The sequence below is a fragment of the Dermatophagoides pteronyssinus genome, unplaced genomic scaffold (assembly GCF_027571235.1).
Source record: "Dermatophagoides pteronyssinus isolate colony J.1.1.1.1 unplaced genomic scaffold, Derpt_VIB-CSIC_2022.12 sq0001, whole genome shotgun sequence".
NCBI classification, from domain to species: domain Eukaryota; kingdom Metazoa; phylum Arthropoda; class Arachnida; order Sarcoptiformes; family Pyroglyphidae; genus Dermatophagoides; species Dermatophagoides pteronyssinus.
In genome coordinates, this window is record NW_027461525.1 from 3960662 (window position 1) to 3978007 (window position 17346).

General features: G+C 31.9%; 6 protein-coding genes across 9 annotated transcripts; 4 read left to right on the forward strand and 2 right to left on the reverse strand.

The window, feature by feature from the left end:
• Positions 1-8: 8 nt before the first annotated feature.
• LOC113797593 (galectin-4-like) lies at positions 9-1335 on the forward strand. The gene is made up of 2 exons (XM_075823350.1): positions 9-211; positions 275-1335. The coding sequence occupies exons 1-2, from the start codon at positions 143-145 to the stop codon at positions 1205-1207; spliced, it is 1002 nt and encodes a 333-aa protein (XP_075679465.1). The 5' UTR covers positions 9-142; the 3' UTR covers positions 1208-1335.
• Positions 1225-5844, reverse strand: LOC113797584 (5'-3' exoribonuclease 1-like). Its single transcript, XM_027347990.2, has 4 exons — positions 5594-5844; positions 2632-5516; positions 2421-2562; positions 1225-2361 (listed from the first exon to the last, which is right to left on the reverse strand). The coding sequence occupies exons 1-4, from the start codon at positions 5666-5668 to the stop codon at positions 1396-1398; spliced, it is 4068 nt and encodes a 1355-aa protein (XP_027203791.1). The 5' UTR covers positions 5669-5844; the 3' UTR covers positions 1225-1395.
• Positions 5845-5961: 117 nt separating this feature from the next.
• Positions 5962-8497, forward strand: LOC113797591 (splicing factor 1-like). Its single transcript, XM_027347998.2, has 8 exons — positions 5962-6177; positions 6237-6359; positions 6653-6728; positions 6924-7076; positions 7133-7253; positions 7308-7460; positions 7513-8134; positions 8195-8497. Exons 1-8 carry the CDS (start codon positions 6111-6113, stop codon positions 8458-8460), a joined length of 1581 nt encoding a protein of 526 aa, XP_027203799.2. The 5' UTR covers positions 5962-6110; the 3' UTR covers positions 8461-8497.
• Positions 8498-8560: 63 nt separating this feature from the next.
• LOC113797601 (uncharacterized) lies at positions 8561-9517 on the reverse strand. The gene is made up of 3 exons (XM_027348008.2): positions 9212-9517; positions 9083-9148; positions 8561-9018 (listed from the first exon to the last, which is right to left on the reverse strand). The coding sequence occupies exons 1-3, from the start codon at positions 9515-9517 to the stop codon at positions 8662-8664; spliced, it is 729 nt and encodes a 242-aa protein (XP_027203809.1). The 3' UTR covers positions 8561-8661.
• A 134-nt stretch (positions 9518-9651) lies between these two features.
• LOC113797606 (gamma-aminobutyric acid receptor-associated protein-like) lies at positions 9652-12300 on the forward strand. Of its 2 annotated transcripts, none has more exons than XM_027348015.2 (3): positions 9652-9792; positions 11427-11541; positions 11634-12300. In XM_027348015.2, the coding sequence occupies exons 2-3, from the start codon at positions 11452-11454 to the stop codon at positions 11895-11897; spliced, it is 354 nt and encodes a 117-aa protein (XP_027203816.1). In that variant the 5' UTR covers positions 9652-9792; positions 11427-11451; the 3' UTR covers positions 11898-12300. The 2 variants fall into 2 exon arrangements, with proteins under 2 accessions (XP_027203816.1, XP_027203815.1); XM_027348014.2 differs by lacking the exon at positions 9652-9792 and adding an exon at positions 11096-11343.
• A 302-nt stretch (positions 12301-12602) lies between these two features.
• Positions 12603-17330, forward strand: LOC113797585 (cholinesterase-like). 3 transcript variants are annotated; one of them, XM_075823261.1, is made up of 9 exons: positions 12603-12711; positions 13437-14764; positions 14829-15509; positions 15567-15741; positions 15801-15991; positions 16045-16174; positions 16232-16808; positions 16870-16962; positions 17032-17330. In XM_075823261.1, exons 2-9 carry the CDS (start codon positions 14147-14149, stop codon positions 17171-17173), a joined length of 2607 nt encoding a protein of 868 aa, XP_075679376.1. In that variant the 5' UTR covers positions 12603-12711; positions 13437-14146; the 3' UTR covers positions 17174-17330. The 3 variants fall into 3 exon arrangements, with proteins under 3 accessions (XP_075679376.1, XP_027203793.2, XP_027203792.2); XM_027347992.2 differs by lacking the exon at positions 12603-12711 and adding an exon at positions 12927-13192 and having other exon boundaries at positions 15807-15991; XM_027347991.2 differs by lacking the exon at positions 12603-12711 and adding an exon at positions 12935-13192.
• Positions 17331-17346: the final 16 nt, after the last annotated feature.

Consider the following 17346-nt stretch of genomic DNA (forward strand, 5'->3'; position numbering starts at 1 on the left):
TCCGTTATATGACTCATTTATACGTCTTTTCAAGGCAATTTTTTTGTTGGCAATATTTTTGTTTTGATTTTTGTCGAAATTTTCTTTTCCTTTATAACAGATACGAATTTGTTTAAAATCATTGTTGATTTCATTGAATAAAATGGATTCCATTTTGAAAAAATCTAAAAAACTCATCGATTCTGTTGTCACTTTACCAGCAAACAAAAATGTATAAAAGTTAATTTTTTGGATTTTTATTATCGATTCTAATAATTCTTACGTGTAATTTTAGTCTAAAAGCCGTTATCTCAGCCTGAATGAGGGACTTACACAGAACACTCGAATTTGGATTGAAGGTAAAGTTAATCCGGCTGCATCGAGATTCGAAATCAATTTATGGTGCGCATCAGTGGTCAGTGAAGACCTAGTTAAAAATGGTGATATCGCTATGCATTTTTGTGTTCATCCATCTGCTGGCTATGCGTTGCTGAATTCGAGAACAGGTAAAACTTGGGGACAAGAGGAAAGAACACCAAGAGGACGGTTACCAAGGCCGCTACTTCAAAATCAAAATTTTCGTTTATGCATCGAAGCTGAACCTAAGCAATACCGAATTGATGTAAATGATAATGAATTTGTGACATTCATTCATCGACATCCATTCGAAAGCGTTGGTCTACTAAGCTATGAAGGTGATTTTGAAGTCGAAAATATTTTTATACAACCACCACCTGCCATGGTAAGCCATCCTTTAGCAGAGGATAGTCATATTGTGAACGATTTGAAATGGCCAAAACTTCCTCTTTTATTGCCAATCAACTCAGGGCTTCAAATTGGAATGATATTCACCATTGATGGTCGTGTGACAGGTAATCGTTTCGATATCAGCTTGTATCAAGGTTCCAATCCCTATGAAGATCCTAACGCAAATGTACCATTTCATATGGAAATCTATATGGATTCCAAGGCAATTTTACGAAATTCTTATCAACAAAAACAATGGTGTCAACCGGAAAAAGAATTAACACATTTTCCATTTTTTGGACATAGTGCATTCAATTTGCAGATTCGAGTTGAAGGCAACCGATATCAAGTGAGTGTTGGTGGTCGTTACGTTTATGATTTTTACCATCGAATCAGTGCCTTGTCCACTATCAACCATCTGTGCATTCATGGTGGTGTAGAAATTCATTCATTAATTATAACAATACCACCTCTTCAATGATAAACACCCTTAAAAAATTAAATATAGATAATCGAAAGCATCTTAGTTTATTTCCGTTAAATTTCTTGTTTATTATCATTATCAAAAATAATATGACATCTAAATAAATTTTACATCATTATTGATTATTTTTGGATTCTCACTTAATCATTTTGGTTAGGTGGATTTTGATCGGGCTCCCAATCTTTTTACTTTTTTCTATGATATATTGATTCGATCCAATGAGGTGGTGGTGGTGGTGGTAATTCAGGATTTTTTATTGGATTTACGATTTTTGTAGGAGTTGTATTGTTCATCTGATTAGGATTCGCATGTCTTATGTTGATACCAGAAAACATTTGTCCCAAAACATCAGAAGACCAACAACTCGGTGGTAATGGTAGGTTATTCGGAAAATGAATAGCCTCATTGGAAGGTTGAAATCCTTGTTCGATTGAAGATTGTTCTTGAACATTAGAACCAACAACAATACCAGCATATGACGGTTTAGAAATAGCTTTGAACCGAGAATTTTCCGAATGATTGAATTTGTTCGGTGATTCATTGAATTGTTCAGGCCTGGGCATTATTTGAATTTTTTGAGGTGTATTATTTATTGGTATATTACTCGATTTTTGCGTTTGCAATTGATGATTATTATGATTGAAATGTGGACGAGAATTATTTTGATAATGAGTTGATTGTTTATGTCCAGTCGATTGAATTGGTTGATAAACGTTCTTGAAATTGACATTCTTTTTCGACATCCGCATTCCATGTGAAATATTAATTAAATAAGATGCATGCATTTTGAAAATATTGGATTTCGAACTGCGTTCGGAAAAACCACCCTCGAATGGTTCATCAAATAAAACTTCAATCGTTGAAGATAATAAATCATCGTCTGATTTTTTCTCTTCTTCAACTTCTTCATTTGGCGCATTATTAAAACGTGTGAATCTATTCAAGTGATCATTACCAGAATAAATACCAATCACAGTTCCTTTAGCACCAAATGGTACAATAATTGATGTTTTCACATTCACAACTCGATCAAATAATTGATATTTTACTTTTGCATCGGGAAGATAGCTTCCTTTGAGAATGAACTCTGGTATGTAAAAACTTGATGGATGCAATTTTTGCGTGAATGTTTGTTCTTCGCACAGCAAAACCTAATAAAAAAGATAATTATTAGTTTTTAAAAAATCTTATTATCATAGGGAAAAATTACCATATGAGATTCAATTCTCTCTTCAATAGCCTTCACAATACAATTGTCCAAATAATTGGCATTTCCACGCGTAGTGCCGATTTTTGAAAATTCTTGCAAATCTAACCAGTCTCTGATACTATTCAAGGCTTTTGTTTTTTCACTATATGAAACGAAAAAAATCAATAGAATTAAATAATTTTTCTAATCATCAGGATAATAGAAAACAAACCTTTGGTCCAAATTAGAACCAGGAAAAAGATTTTCCAATTCGTATATTGGTTTGTGATTAATCAACATTTCAAATACGTGAGGAAATTTTGCATGATATTCGAGAAGAATATTGATAACACTTTTATGAAAAAAAATATCATCTCGATCCATACATGAATAACCTGGAACACAATATAGCTCACCATCATGTCGAGATTTAAGCTTAAGACCAACATTGACACGCTTCACCCGACCTTTGTTTGTTTGGTATTTGCATAATACTGAGCCCAACAAACGTCTTATAACGCTTTCGGGTAAATTCAATTCCCGTTTGACCATAAATCCAACACGACCTTCAGTGCAATAATTCTCACTCATTATGTATGAATATTCCATTTCAATCTCACTAAAATCAGGTTCAGAAGAAACAACGACATTCGCTTGAACATGGTTATTTTTTGCCAGATATTTCACCACTGTTGCTTTGTAACCATAATAAGGATTTGCAATTAAATAAAATGATTTACCCTTAGTAAATATTGTATGCAAGGATTTATAAACTGGTAATGATCGATAATGGGCTATTGAACTTTCAAAAATGACCAATTCGATAGGAACAAATTGCGATGTTGTTGACCATTCTTTGTGAAGTTGAATTCTTCCTCCGCTTATAATATATCGTTGTGATTGTAATGGCAAAACTTTGACCATCTGTTCAACAGATTCTAATATTATTCCTTTTTTGTTTTTCATCATTAGACAATGATTACGTGATGATATTTCGGCAGAACGCAACTCTTCTGGAGTTATTTTTGATTTGGTTTCTTTTGAATATCTAAATTCACTATCAATCATTTCAACCAATTTGGCTTCAGCTAATAATGGCCAATTAATATAAACGATTTTGTCGGAAAATTTTGTTGCCAAAATTTGTAAAGATTCCATTGTGTAGAACTTCTTTTCAACATCAATCATCATAGTTGGATTTTGTGAAGCAAACTCAAATACTCTAATTCGAGCATTTTCCATTCGTACAGAATAATCAATGCCATTAAATGAAGGAAATCCATTTACAGCATCTAAATCGACATTTTTCCGCACACCTTTGTATATAATTTCACGAGGTAAAACGAATTGATTTAGAGGAATCTTCTGATCAAATACATTAGGGAATCGATCCAAATCAAACGCATCGCGAATTTCGGGAGATTCATCCGACCATTTCAATAGATGATGAAAGCCAAATCGGTTACGTTCAACTTCTTCAGAAGTCAAGCCATTTTTGTACTGTTCAAAAGTATTCATCAATAATTGATCATCCATGAATGGTATCAAAATAATAGCTTCATAATCGTGAATTTTTTCATTTAAATCCGTCTTGAAATCATTTGGAAAATAATCAATCAGTGGTGAATCAGGAATATAGGTAAGTTTTTGAAAAGCTTTGGGTAGGATTTCTTTGCTTGCTTGAGGAAGAACAGCTAATAATTGTACTAATGGCTGGAAAGGAGTTCCCATTTCGAAATGGAATTCTTCAGAAATATCAATTTTGGCTAAATCAGAAACATAAGGTCCATAATGGAATGGATAAAACCAATTCCATGAAACACAACCATCAAAATAATAATGCAACACCCATTGAATACCTTTGATGTATTCGAAAACAATTTTTGGAACATCGGCTGCTAAATCTTTGAATGCCAACTTGGTCGTATAATAATGATTTTTGTGCATAACAAACTCATCATCCAATTCATTTTCGCTGGATGAATCATCAATATCAGAAGATGAATTGGTATCCGAAAGAAGAGAATTTTCTTCGGTTAATTCTTGCATTTTTTCGAAATCAAAATTTTGTCCCAAATCAACACCACTGCCAAAAGTTATGTCATTCACGTCATCAATATAGCTGAAATCCATATTGTTCTGATTGAACATGTCCAAATCGTGTTCTGATAATTTTGCCAAAAATTTCTGATATCTTTTCAAGTTCAATGTACCAGAGTCGTTGAGATAGCCATCTAGATCAGGCAATATAGATTTGTAGGTATCATATAAAATTTGAATTCCACCTTTGTTGATATGAAATTTTGGTACATGAGGTAGAAAATCGTTTCCAACGAGAAAATTGATAAGAATCCAATCGTCAATAATTTTTTCGAGATCAAATCTGAACTTCATTTGTCGTTCTAGTTCTTGGAATTCGTGAAAAATATATTTTCGTAAAATGGAAAGATGTAATAATTGAAAATTTGTGCGAATCGGATCACAATGTCGTTGTTTGGATTTACCAAAAGTAACTTCTTCTCTTAACACTGAAAAATATGGCTCGTGTGTACTTAATCCAAGATTAATTAGATCGGCATCAAGTCCATACAAACAATGTCGAGTATCATGTTCAAATGAATCGTTGGTTTTACTATACCGAATATAATCCATAATTTTATGTTCACCTTCGCCAGGTACATCATAGCCCGAATAAATGATTTCGACTTCGCGCCATTCTTGACAATTTTGTATTTTTTTAGCAATAAATTCTACCATAAACAAATGTAATTTGTTCATGAATTCCGTTCCCGGTGTTATGCAATTAGAATCGAAACGAGGATCACTGGGCAATGTTTGTCCCATTCGTCTAGCTTTAGTTTCTTTCTCAATAGCTTCTTGTGCTGATTTGAAACGACGTGATCTTTGCTGATTCATTTTGGATCTTGGTGCTACGCCATCAACAGATAAAAAGAATACTTTACGTGGTTGAACCAAATTGAATAAAAAATTCACATAAGTAGCAATATTTTCAAATATTTGAGATTCAGGTATTCGAAAATGAACATCATCACTTGGATGGGAACATATGTGAAACACACCATTCATGTCAACATAAAAATTGTCAAATTCAGGTATCTGAAAAACATGACATCATTATATTATCACCTAAATTATAATATGATTTTCATCCAAACAAAATGTTTATAACTTACATTATATTGATTAACATATTCATTAATACATGGATAACGTTCACTAAGCCATCGGTAAAATTTTGGAACACCCATTTCAAACGATAATAATTATAAATAATTATGAAAATTATTAGTTAAAAATAATGAAATTGATGAAAAAAAATTAAAAAGATGATTTTTATTTTTGTTATAAAAATAACTTTTTTCGAGTCGTAAATAGAATGGTTTTGTTCACGCTATTCCACACACACACAGGCGCTTTTAAGTTATATACGAGTGAAATAATGGCTGTTTTTTTCATATAAAGTTTCTCGGTTTTGGTCATGATTTAGCCGAAAAGTTTACGGCAACAATAAAACAAATGAGTTTTATATGTATGCATTCTCCTCGCTGTGTAGATCCATGACAATTATTGACTTTAATCGGAATGTTTTTTATTTTGTTTGGTATTTTTTAAATTGTCTTATATAAATTTCACATTCCACTTTGATTTTTTTTAAATACTAAAGTGTGAACCTAATTAATAATATAAAAAATGAATAATAAACGTGATTATGATCCATCATATTTTGACTCTAACAATTCAAATAGTAATGATTCATGTAAGTTTAGATTTGATTCAAAAAATCTGTTTTAATTAATTTTTCATTCTGATCTCAAGTCGGACAAAGAAAGCGGAAACGAAAATCTCGATTCAGTGATGAACAAGAAAAAGTATTTATACCCGGATTGCCGACAATCATTCCATCAACATTAAACAAACAACAGGAAGAGATCTATATTCGTAAGATATATTCTTTTATGGTGATAAGATTAATTAATGGATTGAAACTTTAATGTTTTTTTGAAACATTTCTTTGTTTCAATTGTATCAATTGATTGAAATTTTTTTTTAATAATTATTATATTTTGCATTCAGCTTGGTTTTTGTTTTTGCTGAAATCTTCAGCAATTGCGAATATATTCCTTTAACTCATAGTCAATCAGTATCTTTTTCACAGGATTTCAATTAATGATAAAAATCGATGGGTTTTATTGCCCTTCGGTTGTTCTAATTTTTTTTATATTTCCATACAGTTCAATTACAAATCGAAACATTAACTCGTCGTCTACTAACCGGCGATCTTGGAATACCGGAAAATCCCGATGAAAGGTTTGCAAACATTGTTTCTATATAGGATCTCACATTTTTTACAATCATTTGATTCGATTGATCTTCTATTTGAAATAAATTGGCCTTCGGTGGCTATACACTAACACCTACACCAACTTTTTAAACATGATGATTTAATACAATTTTTATTTAATATAATTCCATCTCTAATTAATATGATTAATATGAGTACAGATCTCCTTCACCAGAGCCTGTTTATAATACTGAAGGTAAACGTCTCAATACGAGAGAGTATCGTACTAGGAAAAAATTAGAAGATGACAGACATTCGCTGGTTTTGAAAATGATGGAACTAAATCCTACTTATAAACCTCCTGGTGATTACAAGTAAGTATTTCATTTCCCTCTTTTATATTCACAATTTTAATAAAAAACGTTAACAGACCACCACAAACCAAAATTAATGAAAAGGTTCTGATTCCTCAAGAAGAATATCCGGATATCAATTTTGTTGGTCTTATCATTGGACCTCGAGGAAATACTCTCAAAGGAATGGAACGAGATGTAAGTGAATTTTGTTTTGTCGATACAATCATGTTAGTTTTTTTCGATTTATAGACTGGAGCTAAAATTATTATCAGAGGTAAAGGTTCAGTGAAAGAAGGTAAATTAGCTCGAAAAGATGGTCAGCCGTTGCCTGGTGAAGATGAGCCATTGCATGCATTTGTAACGGGTCCTACTCAGGAATCAGTAATGAAGGCAGTACAAAAGGTTAGTATTCTTTATTAGATGGTCGCATCAATTTAACTTATTTACTTGTCAGATTAATGAAGTCATTAAAAAGGGTATCGAATTGCCCGAAAATATGAATGAACTTCGTCGTAGTCAATTGCGAGAATTGGCTCTTTTAAATGGAACATTGCGTGAAAATGATGGCCCACGATGTTCGAATTGTGGTGCTAACAATCATCGTTCATGGCAGTGTCCGGATAAACCAAATATAACCAATAATGTATTTTGTACAAATTGTAATGGTGTTGGCCATCTCGCCAAAGATTGTAAAGAGAAACGTGTTGAAAATAATGTAAATCAAGCCAAGATTGATGAGGAATATCTTTCGTTGATGGCCGAGTTGGGAGAGGCACCACCTGTATCAGCTGCAGTAACTACATCTGTTTCATCTACTCCCATTCCGTCGAGTCAAAGAACAGCTACTTCCATACTTGGAGGCCCTTCAACATCGACAGCTGATACCAATAGTTGGGCAAACGGTAGTGGTATACCACCGCCACCTCCTCCTCCTATTGTTACACCAACCACTGTCGCTTCGGTGACTACGACCAGTGCTAACGGATCTTCTATGTGGCCTAATGCTGCGGCTTATTATGGATCTTATGATCCTTATAATGCCGCAGCATATGGGGCTCATATGTGGGATCCTTCCGGTGAGTAAAATTCTTTATATATCGGACCATTATTAGATTTTTTGTTGTTGTAACTTATAGCATGGACTGCAGCAGCTGCTTCGACTAGTAGTAGTACAACTGATGGTCAATCTTCTACATCGACAAATTCAACGACGACAACAGCAGCTGGTTATGGTACTTATGATCAGAATCAATGGAGCCAATATGCTCAATGGTACGCCGCATCCATGGGAAATGCAACCACAACGACATCTTCGGGCTTGCCTCCTCCACCTCCATTAGCACCATCGATTTCGGCAGTTGGATCTATTTTTCCTCCACCACCCCCTCCTTCTCATAGTTAAATCTTTAGGTGGTCATTGAATATCATTTTTAATCTTATCATGTGTGCTTTTTACATTGATAATCATTTTTTTTCTCAGCACAAACAATGAACCGACGGAATCTTATTTAGAAAGAACTTTTTATTGGAACAGCATTTAATTATAATAAATGAAGGCATGACAATTTATATACAAAATTGTACAATTATATCACTCAAAGAATCAAACAGGTAAAGTTTTTGATACAGTACTGGCGGCCATTTTTGAGAAAAACATCAAGCCAGTTTGACCACCAGGAATGTATGTCACAACGTACCAGATCAATGCTATCACTTGTATTATTGCAAATATAGATGTCAATATGGTACTTTGAACTTGTAAAGCAAAATATAGTGTGGCGATCAAAGAACCAAAATAGCCGGCTGTAAATGGTAGTCTTTCTTTAGAAAATTGATGTTTGAGATGATTCATAGGACCTAATAAAATGGCAAAACTTGCCACAATAAATATCGAACCAAATGTGAATAGTATCGAGAATTTTCTTGCTGCAAACAACAAAATTGGAATGTACATCGCCGACTGGATTAGAAAAAATAGATTTTGGTTAAAATGAGAATATTTTTAATTCAAATGTATAGCTCACTATTGAGAAACATGTTATGCCCATAAAAAAACACGTTATGAAACCAATGATTCGTTGAGTTCTAGTCTATTATGTTGAAAAAAGGGTTAAAATTCGTGATAAACTTGAAGGTATTTCAATTATTCTCACCAAAGTTGGAAACCATCCTTTGGGTTCCGGTTCGCTCGAAACGAATGGAATACGAAACCAAGAATTTGTTCTGCTGGTGCCATTTTGTACAGGTGATGAAATTCCGACATTATTTAATTCTTCGTCACTTGGTGATGTACGTAATGGTTGATAGGAAAACCACCCTTTTTTCATATCAGAACCGGTACCGTCGAACCATTCTTTAATCGATTTACTAGTGGCTTGAGATTGATTATTAGTAATCGAAGACCCAGATGATTTAAGATAATTATTCAGATCAGAACTAAGATTAACATTAGTGGACATTGTCCGTATTTAAATTGCAATTATTAAACAAATCAGATGATCAACAACTAAACAAACAAAAATCTGTTCCAAACGATGATGATGTCATTCTTACGCATTTAATAACTTGCAAATTTATCGAAAGATGGCAGAATTGAACATCGATACCATTGTATTTGGATGACTCATTGTTTACTAAATATCTGGACTTTTTAAATTAAAAACAAAACAAAACATTGATTTATGCATCATTTTGGGTGAAGACAACGACAAGGACAACCAAACAAAAAGACAAGGTATGTAAATTAGTTTTTTTGAAATAAAAAAAATCGAGTCATTGAAAATTTTAAACATTGATTTTATTACGAACCGTTTTTTGAATTTCACTTTTACAAATTGATGTCGAAAAAAAATCGAACGGTAATAAAATTGATTTCGACTCTGGTAGTTAAACCTTTTTCCTGTTCTTTTGGCTATGCAAAATTCATCCTAATTTTTTTTTTTTGAAATTATTTTTTGTGCCTTTACGTGAATGTATGATTCATTCATCCTCGTGATGCTAATACGTGTATCTGAAATTTTTTGTTTTCAAAACAAGATATCAAGTTTTTTTATCAATATAAATCCGTGATAGTTCTTCCTGAATGTCATAACTTTAGCGTTACGAACAGAAAAAAACGTCATAAACATAGCCAAAAAACATATGATCGTCTTTTATTTGTATTGGCACTTTTTTGAAAAAATAGCTATGAAAAAAAATCCTTTTCATTTACCATTTTATGAAATCTTCTTTTATCCAATTTCATCAAATTCATTATCTCCATCGATTGATGGTAAAGAAATCATGATTTTTTTTTCATTAACATTGATGCACAATCTCCTCATTTGATATTTATAAAAGTTCAAAAAAAAACAGTGGTATCTAGATATAATGTAAAAAAATGTGATCAGCAAAAGTTAATAATCCATTAATTAATTTAAATTTTATTTTCCTAAGATTTTTGCCATGAAAATCTATCCAATTGTTAGTTATCAAAATTGTCATTTATTAATCGCAACATCACCGTATTTATTTTTGAAATTTTGGAGTCCATAAATAAAAACGTCATGAGCATCAAAATCATGCACATAAAAACAACTGCGTTGTTATTGTTGTCAACGTATCTATAGCGCTTGCGTACCTGATGCACGCAGTTATTTTTTTTTATCGTCATATATCGTTTTATAATAACAACTGCTGTATTGTTGTTGTTGTTGTTGAGTGATGAAAAAAAAATTACGCCTTAATTGTAATATATTTTTCAATGAAAAAACTAATACTGATATACATGTTCTTCTGTGTATATGTATGTATGGATCATCAAAATATATGTTTTTCCTTTCTTTTTTTTTTTTTTGATTATATATTTCTGTCTCATGATCAATTTTCCATTGCCGTTGAGCACTAAACATCATCATCATCAACCTTTGTTTGTTTGTTGTTGTTGTTGTTGTCATAGATAGGAAAATACACACAATAATATTTTATTTATATAGAAGAAACAACATTCATATTTCTTTAGGCAAAAGAGGGAAAAGTGTAATCTAATTTATAGATTTGTCATCGACAAAATATTGTTTTCATTTTTTTTTGTTGTTGTTTGGTCACTATTTTTAGTTAATTGTTTGTGCTGTGTTGATTTATCGATTTGACACTTGTGTCCGCTATCTTTTTTTCAATTTCATTAGGCCAGTTTTTTTGAGGAGAAAAAACAACGAATTTATCTGGTCTACATTTTGTTGTTGTTGTTGGTATTCTAAATCCTGTCCATATTCATCTCATTAGTGTCTCTTTTTCAAATCTATTTGTATGATATAATTGTCATAAAATCATCGATTGACAACATGATTTTATTAAATATAATATTTTTTTCTCCCCTTTTGTTCATAGTTAATTTACATTCGAATAGTTAACAATGAAGTTTCAATATAAAGAACAACACTCATTTCAACAACGAAAAGAAGAAGGTGAAAAAATTCGAAAAAAGTATCCAACACGAGTTCCTGTGAGTATTTTCTTAAAAATTTTGGATAGAAATTTAATCGCATTATCAATTAAATAATTTTGTTTTTTCATATTTTTTCTAAAATGAAACAGGTGATAGTTGAAAAAGCATCTGGCGCTCGAATCGGTGATCTGGATAAGAAAAAATATCTTGTGCCAACAGATTTGACCGTCGGACAATTCTATTTTCTGATCCGTAAACGAATACAATTGCGACCAGAGGAGGCGATATTTTTTTTCATTCACAATATGGTTCCACCTACATCATCGACAATGGGATCACTTTATAATCAATATCGTGATGAAGATTTTTTCCTTTACGTTCATTATAGTGATGAAAATGTATATGGTCAATGAATAAGATAAAAATATGACAAAATAATTAATCAACAAGAATTATCATTTGACAAATTAAAAACGATTTCAGTGGCCGTAAAAAAAATTCATATTCCAAAACGATCGACGACAACACATTGAAATCACTTAATCATCAACAATTTCACCTACATCAATTGCAGAATTCAAAAACAAATTTAGAATATTACACAGATCAGATAAATTTAATTTTTCAAACACACACCAAAATATTCAACAAAAACCTACTAATCTCCAATTGTTTCTTTAATTTTTGTCATTTCGCTATTGTTTTGTCTTTTTTTTCAAATTTTTCTTGCTCATTATTTCTGTAAAATAGTGCAAACAACCATGAAAAAAAATTTGATTGAAATTTCATAAAGTACCATTATATCATTTGCATAAACATTATCTACTTGATTCTTTAAATAACCAAAATGTTTTAAAAATAACAATGATGACATTTGGAACATAATCACACATTCGCAGATTATTGTTTTTTTTTTTTTTAAATACGAAGAATTCGGTAAAATTATTCACTGTAGAATTGTTTGTTTGTTTTTTTTGTTATTAAAATAAATCGATTAAAAATATATTTTTTTTCAATAGTCGTGCCATCTATGAGTGAAATTTTGTTTTTCAAAAAGGCGGAATAAGTTCGAATACCTGTTGATCTTCTTCAATCATGATTGCCATTTGATTATTAATACCGCTATAAGTAAACGAAGCTTAACATTTATATTTTTCAATGAACAACAGGATCATTTTAATCATGAGATGAGCACAAAAAAAAGTTGTTCAACAACCACAACGACAGGTGAGTTGTAGCTCTCTTTTTCTCTCACACATTCATTCATATGTTAAACCATGCGATGATAATGTCGATGGTCAGGACCTGTTTTTATTCCAAGTTATTATTGTTGCCATTTCCAACAACTATGATCGCGCCAAATGATGCTCCATTCAATTGATTGTTGTTGTTGTTGTATGAATTTATGTTGTGTGAACTTGTTGCATTCACGCTATATATTTTCATTTGATGATGTCAACAAGAGTTTCCTTTTCTTTTCTCTTTTCTTTATATGACATTATCATCAACCTCAATACAATATCGAAAAATAATACAGAGCTTTTATTATTTGTATGTGTCTGTGTTGAATAAAACAAAAAAAAACGATCGAAATTTATCTATCTTATATACAGTTTTTTCATTAAAACAATGCTTCGAATGAATCGTTTAAATTTTTTTTCGAACTATATTGCTAATTCGCATGATAAAAATAATGATCTGATGACAGGTAAACTGATATACACACATATGCACTTTTACCAAAAAAAATGATATCATTTTACATTCCAATAATTATGTTGCTTTTCTGTTTTAAATGATCGATATTTCCCTCTACTCTTTCTTATCAGAATAAAATTGATTGTTTCTCTTGGTGACAGCAAAAATAAAACACAATAAACGAATAAGATTGAAGTTCTTTTCTTTTTCTAATAAGGTTATTCACTATTTTTTATCTATTGCTAAAATTCTAGACAACAACATACCGACAACAAACACCACGACTATCAATAATGGTATCCATGGTAATCATTGCAAAAAATATGTGTTGTCGTATACGAGTGAAATATAGACCTGCCTAATTTTGATCACTATCAATTACAAAAAAAAATCCGATAATCATTACCGTAGATTTTTTTTTTGGAAAAATACATCGATTCTCAAACTTATTTACAAGATGTGAAAAAAATATATTTTCTTCAAATTTATACAACAATCAACAATCAATTAGTTTTGATCGTGCACGTTTTTTCCCCACTATCATAAGTTAATTAAGACCAATATTCAACTTCATTTATTCATATTGAGATGATTCATTCAAAATCAACCTAAATCCATGTTCATTAGGCCATGAATATTTGATGAAATTTTTTTTCTGAATGAACGAAGAAAAAGGCGGAGTGAAAAGACTCTGATTATATAAATAATAATCTTTTTTAAATAATATAATTAAACACGCTTGAATGGAAATATTTCATCATTTCAATCATAATTCACCAGGATTATTATTGATGATGAATTATGATTGACGTTATGTGTCAGTGAAAAAAAAATTATCACTAATTTGTTGATATACATCCGGTTTACACTCATCATCATCATCATCCATTTGAAATTTGTTTTACATTCATCAATTTTTATCTATCAATTTCTCGATTCTTTTGATCAACAAGAAAAAAAAATCATGGATCTTATCAACAACAGAGGAAAAACCAAATCAAACCCAAATGTGTTCATTTTTTTATTTGACGCGTCATGTTTTCCAAAAACTGCTACCGGGATAACATTTTTAGTCAATTTCATTCTTGTCAATTTTTATATATGTCCATGTTTCTCTGATATTTATGCTGGAGATCGAATCGATCCTTATTTCACTGCAAGACCAAATCCAGTTACGAATTATGATCAATGGGGTCATTATCCAATTATGTATCAAGATCCAAATCGTCCTTTAGAACCAATTAATAAATATGATCCTCGTTATTCTGCAGTAACACCAAATACTTACAATAGATATCGAATCGAAGATCCAGGTGATCTTCGTTGTCGTGAAGCAGTCAAAGAAGGTTTGCTAGAATTCGCCACTGTTACCACACCATACGGAACTGTTGAAGGTCGAGTTGTTTATTTATGTGATGAACCTGGTGTTCCAGAACATGAACGACCACGTCCAGCTCAATACGTACCAATTGGAGCACCACATAAGTATCGACCGATAACTCAATTCAGAAGAAATGTCACAGCTTTTCTTGGAATTCCATATGCAAGACCACCTACCAAAAAGAATAATCTTCGCTTTAAAGTATGTGCGAATGAATTATAATTTTTTTTTTGTAATTAATTATGACTGTTAATTGATTCATTAGAGAACTTCGGTACCAGATCAATGGGGTTCGATTCGTGCCGATCGATATAGAGCTGCTTGTCCTCAATACAAACGATATATCCATGCTGATTTGGGAATCCCGTTTACCGATGAAGATTGTCTCTATATGAATATTTTCACCCCATGGGCTGCTACTCCAACAAGATCATTATATCCTGTGATGATTTATATCCATGGCGGTCATTTTGATCACGGTTCTGGAAATATTTTTCCTGGTCATATGCTGGCAGCAACTCAAGAAGTTGTTGTTGTAACATTTAATTATCGTCTTGGTTTACTTGGATTTTTGGCTACTTCGGATAATTCTTCGGCCGGAAATTACGGCCTATTCGATCAGATGCAAGCCATTAATTTTGTCCGAGAAGTTATTGTCAATTTCAATGGTGATCCAAATCGAATCACTTTGTTTGGACCCGATGCCGGTGCTGCAAGTGCTGGTTTATTGGCCATGTCCCCGTTAACACGAAGATATATAAAAAGAGTGATTGCTCAAAGTGGAGCAGCAGTAGCCGATTGGGCCATTATCAAAGATCCATTGTATATGCGAAACAATACGGTCATCGCTGGTCGAGCATTTGGATGTTCCACTCGTACCAGTTATATCCTAGTTGAATGCTTGAAGAGCAGATCGGCTACCGATTTTACCACTACCGAGATAAAGGTATTTCATCTCATATTCTTACAATTTTGTCATTATCAAATTAATATTTTTATTTAGCCCGATGTTGGGTGGCTTGCTTGGGCACCGGTTGTTGATAAATATACACGAACTCATGATTCGCAATTACTACCAGAATTACCTGAAGTTATTTTGAATAAACGTTTACTCTTATTCGATCCAGATTTTGCTTATATGAGTGGTGTTACCCGCGATGAAGGATCACAATCTTTGTGTAAGTCATAATAAATTTACCGATGATTTACCGAGTTAGAATTAAATTTCGATTAAAAGTTTCAGATGAAGAATTACAGAAACGAAATTACGAAACCAATCCGGACCTTTTTGCCAAACATGTAAAAGAATATGTAAAAATTTACAACTATACTTTGGACCAGGAAAGATTGATCAGCGCAATTACATTCATGTATTCACCATGGAACGATCCCGAAAATAAAACTTTAATTCGTCAAGGAATTATTGATGTAATTATCTAGATTATTAAGGTTGCACGAATTGAAACTTATTTAAATTTTAGATGATAACTGATTCATGGTATACAGCACCGAATGATAAAATGGTCAAATTAATGCTTAAAAATAATGTTGTTACCTATATGTACATGCTTAATTATACAATACAAGGTCTTAATCTTCCATCCTGGCTAGGTAAGATATTATTATTAGCTATTAGAAAACGAATCAAAATTATCTCATTTGTTTCAGGTGTTCCACACGACACTGAATATTTGCTAGCTTCTGGAGCGCCATTTATGGATCCTAGATTTTATCCAAAAGCTTTAAAATTAGATTTAGCTCAATGGACTGAACAAGATCGAAATATTAGCCAGTTGTTGATGGAAACCTGGGCTAATTTTGCAAAAAAACCAGTTTGTACACCAACTGCTTGGAATTGTGGTCCAACCCCATATGCGTTATTCAATACTATCATTTGGAAGCCCATGTCTTTGGAAAATTTACAATATTTGGCAATCAATTCAACCAACTATACAACAAACATACCGTTCACAAGTGATTGGGAAAATACAGATTGGACGTTGATTACTTTTCCATATTCAACATCGACAATGTGGCGAAATTATAAACAGAAATCGGCTCAATTCTGGAATTCATATGTTCCTCTGCTAGTCGGTTCAGCTCCGATCACTTGGATGCCAACTGTTGAGCCATATTTGGATGAGCTTAGAATTTATCGTGCAGCAACATGGAGCATTTTGGCCACATTGATTGTTCTTCTATTTTTCACTCTGATGTGTTCGTGTCTTTATTGTCGAGCAAAAAGGTAATATTGAGTTCATTTGAATGTATCAAAAATTTTCATTGATAATTTTCATCATAAATAGCTATAGAGACACAGAAGAGTATGTTCCAGTTCCTGTCTTAGATCAACCATATGCTCCTGCTTCGGCTCGTGCAAATTCGGAAAATAATCTCAAGTAAATAAAATGAATTTTACGAAAATTCAGATTGGATAACGTTTTTCTTTTTTTTTCATTCGAATAAAGTTATATCCAAACAATGCGATTACGTAACAACAATGAATATATACCACAATCACCACAAGTAATGATGAATAACTCAAATCATAAAACCAGATCAATGGAAAAGTTGTATTCACCACGATATGACAGGCATACAGAAGTTTGAAACATTATTATGTAAATAATTTATCATTTTGTAATATACTTTTTTAACTGAATACTTTAATATTTATATTTCTTTCAAACGATCTCTATAATTTGTTAAAAATTTGCTTTTATAAATGGAATTTATCGAAAAATAAATTTTGAAAATTTAAAAAAAACTTTTTTTCTTAAAAA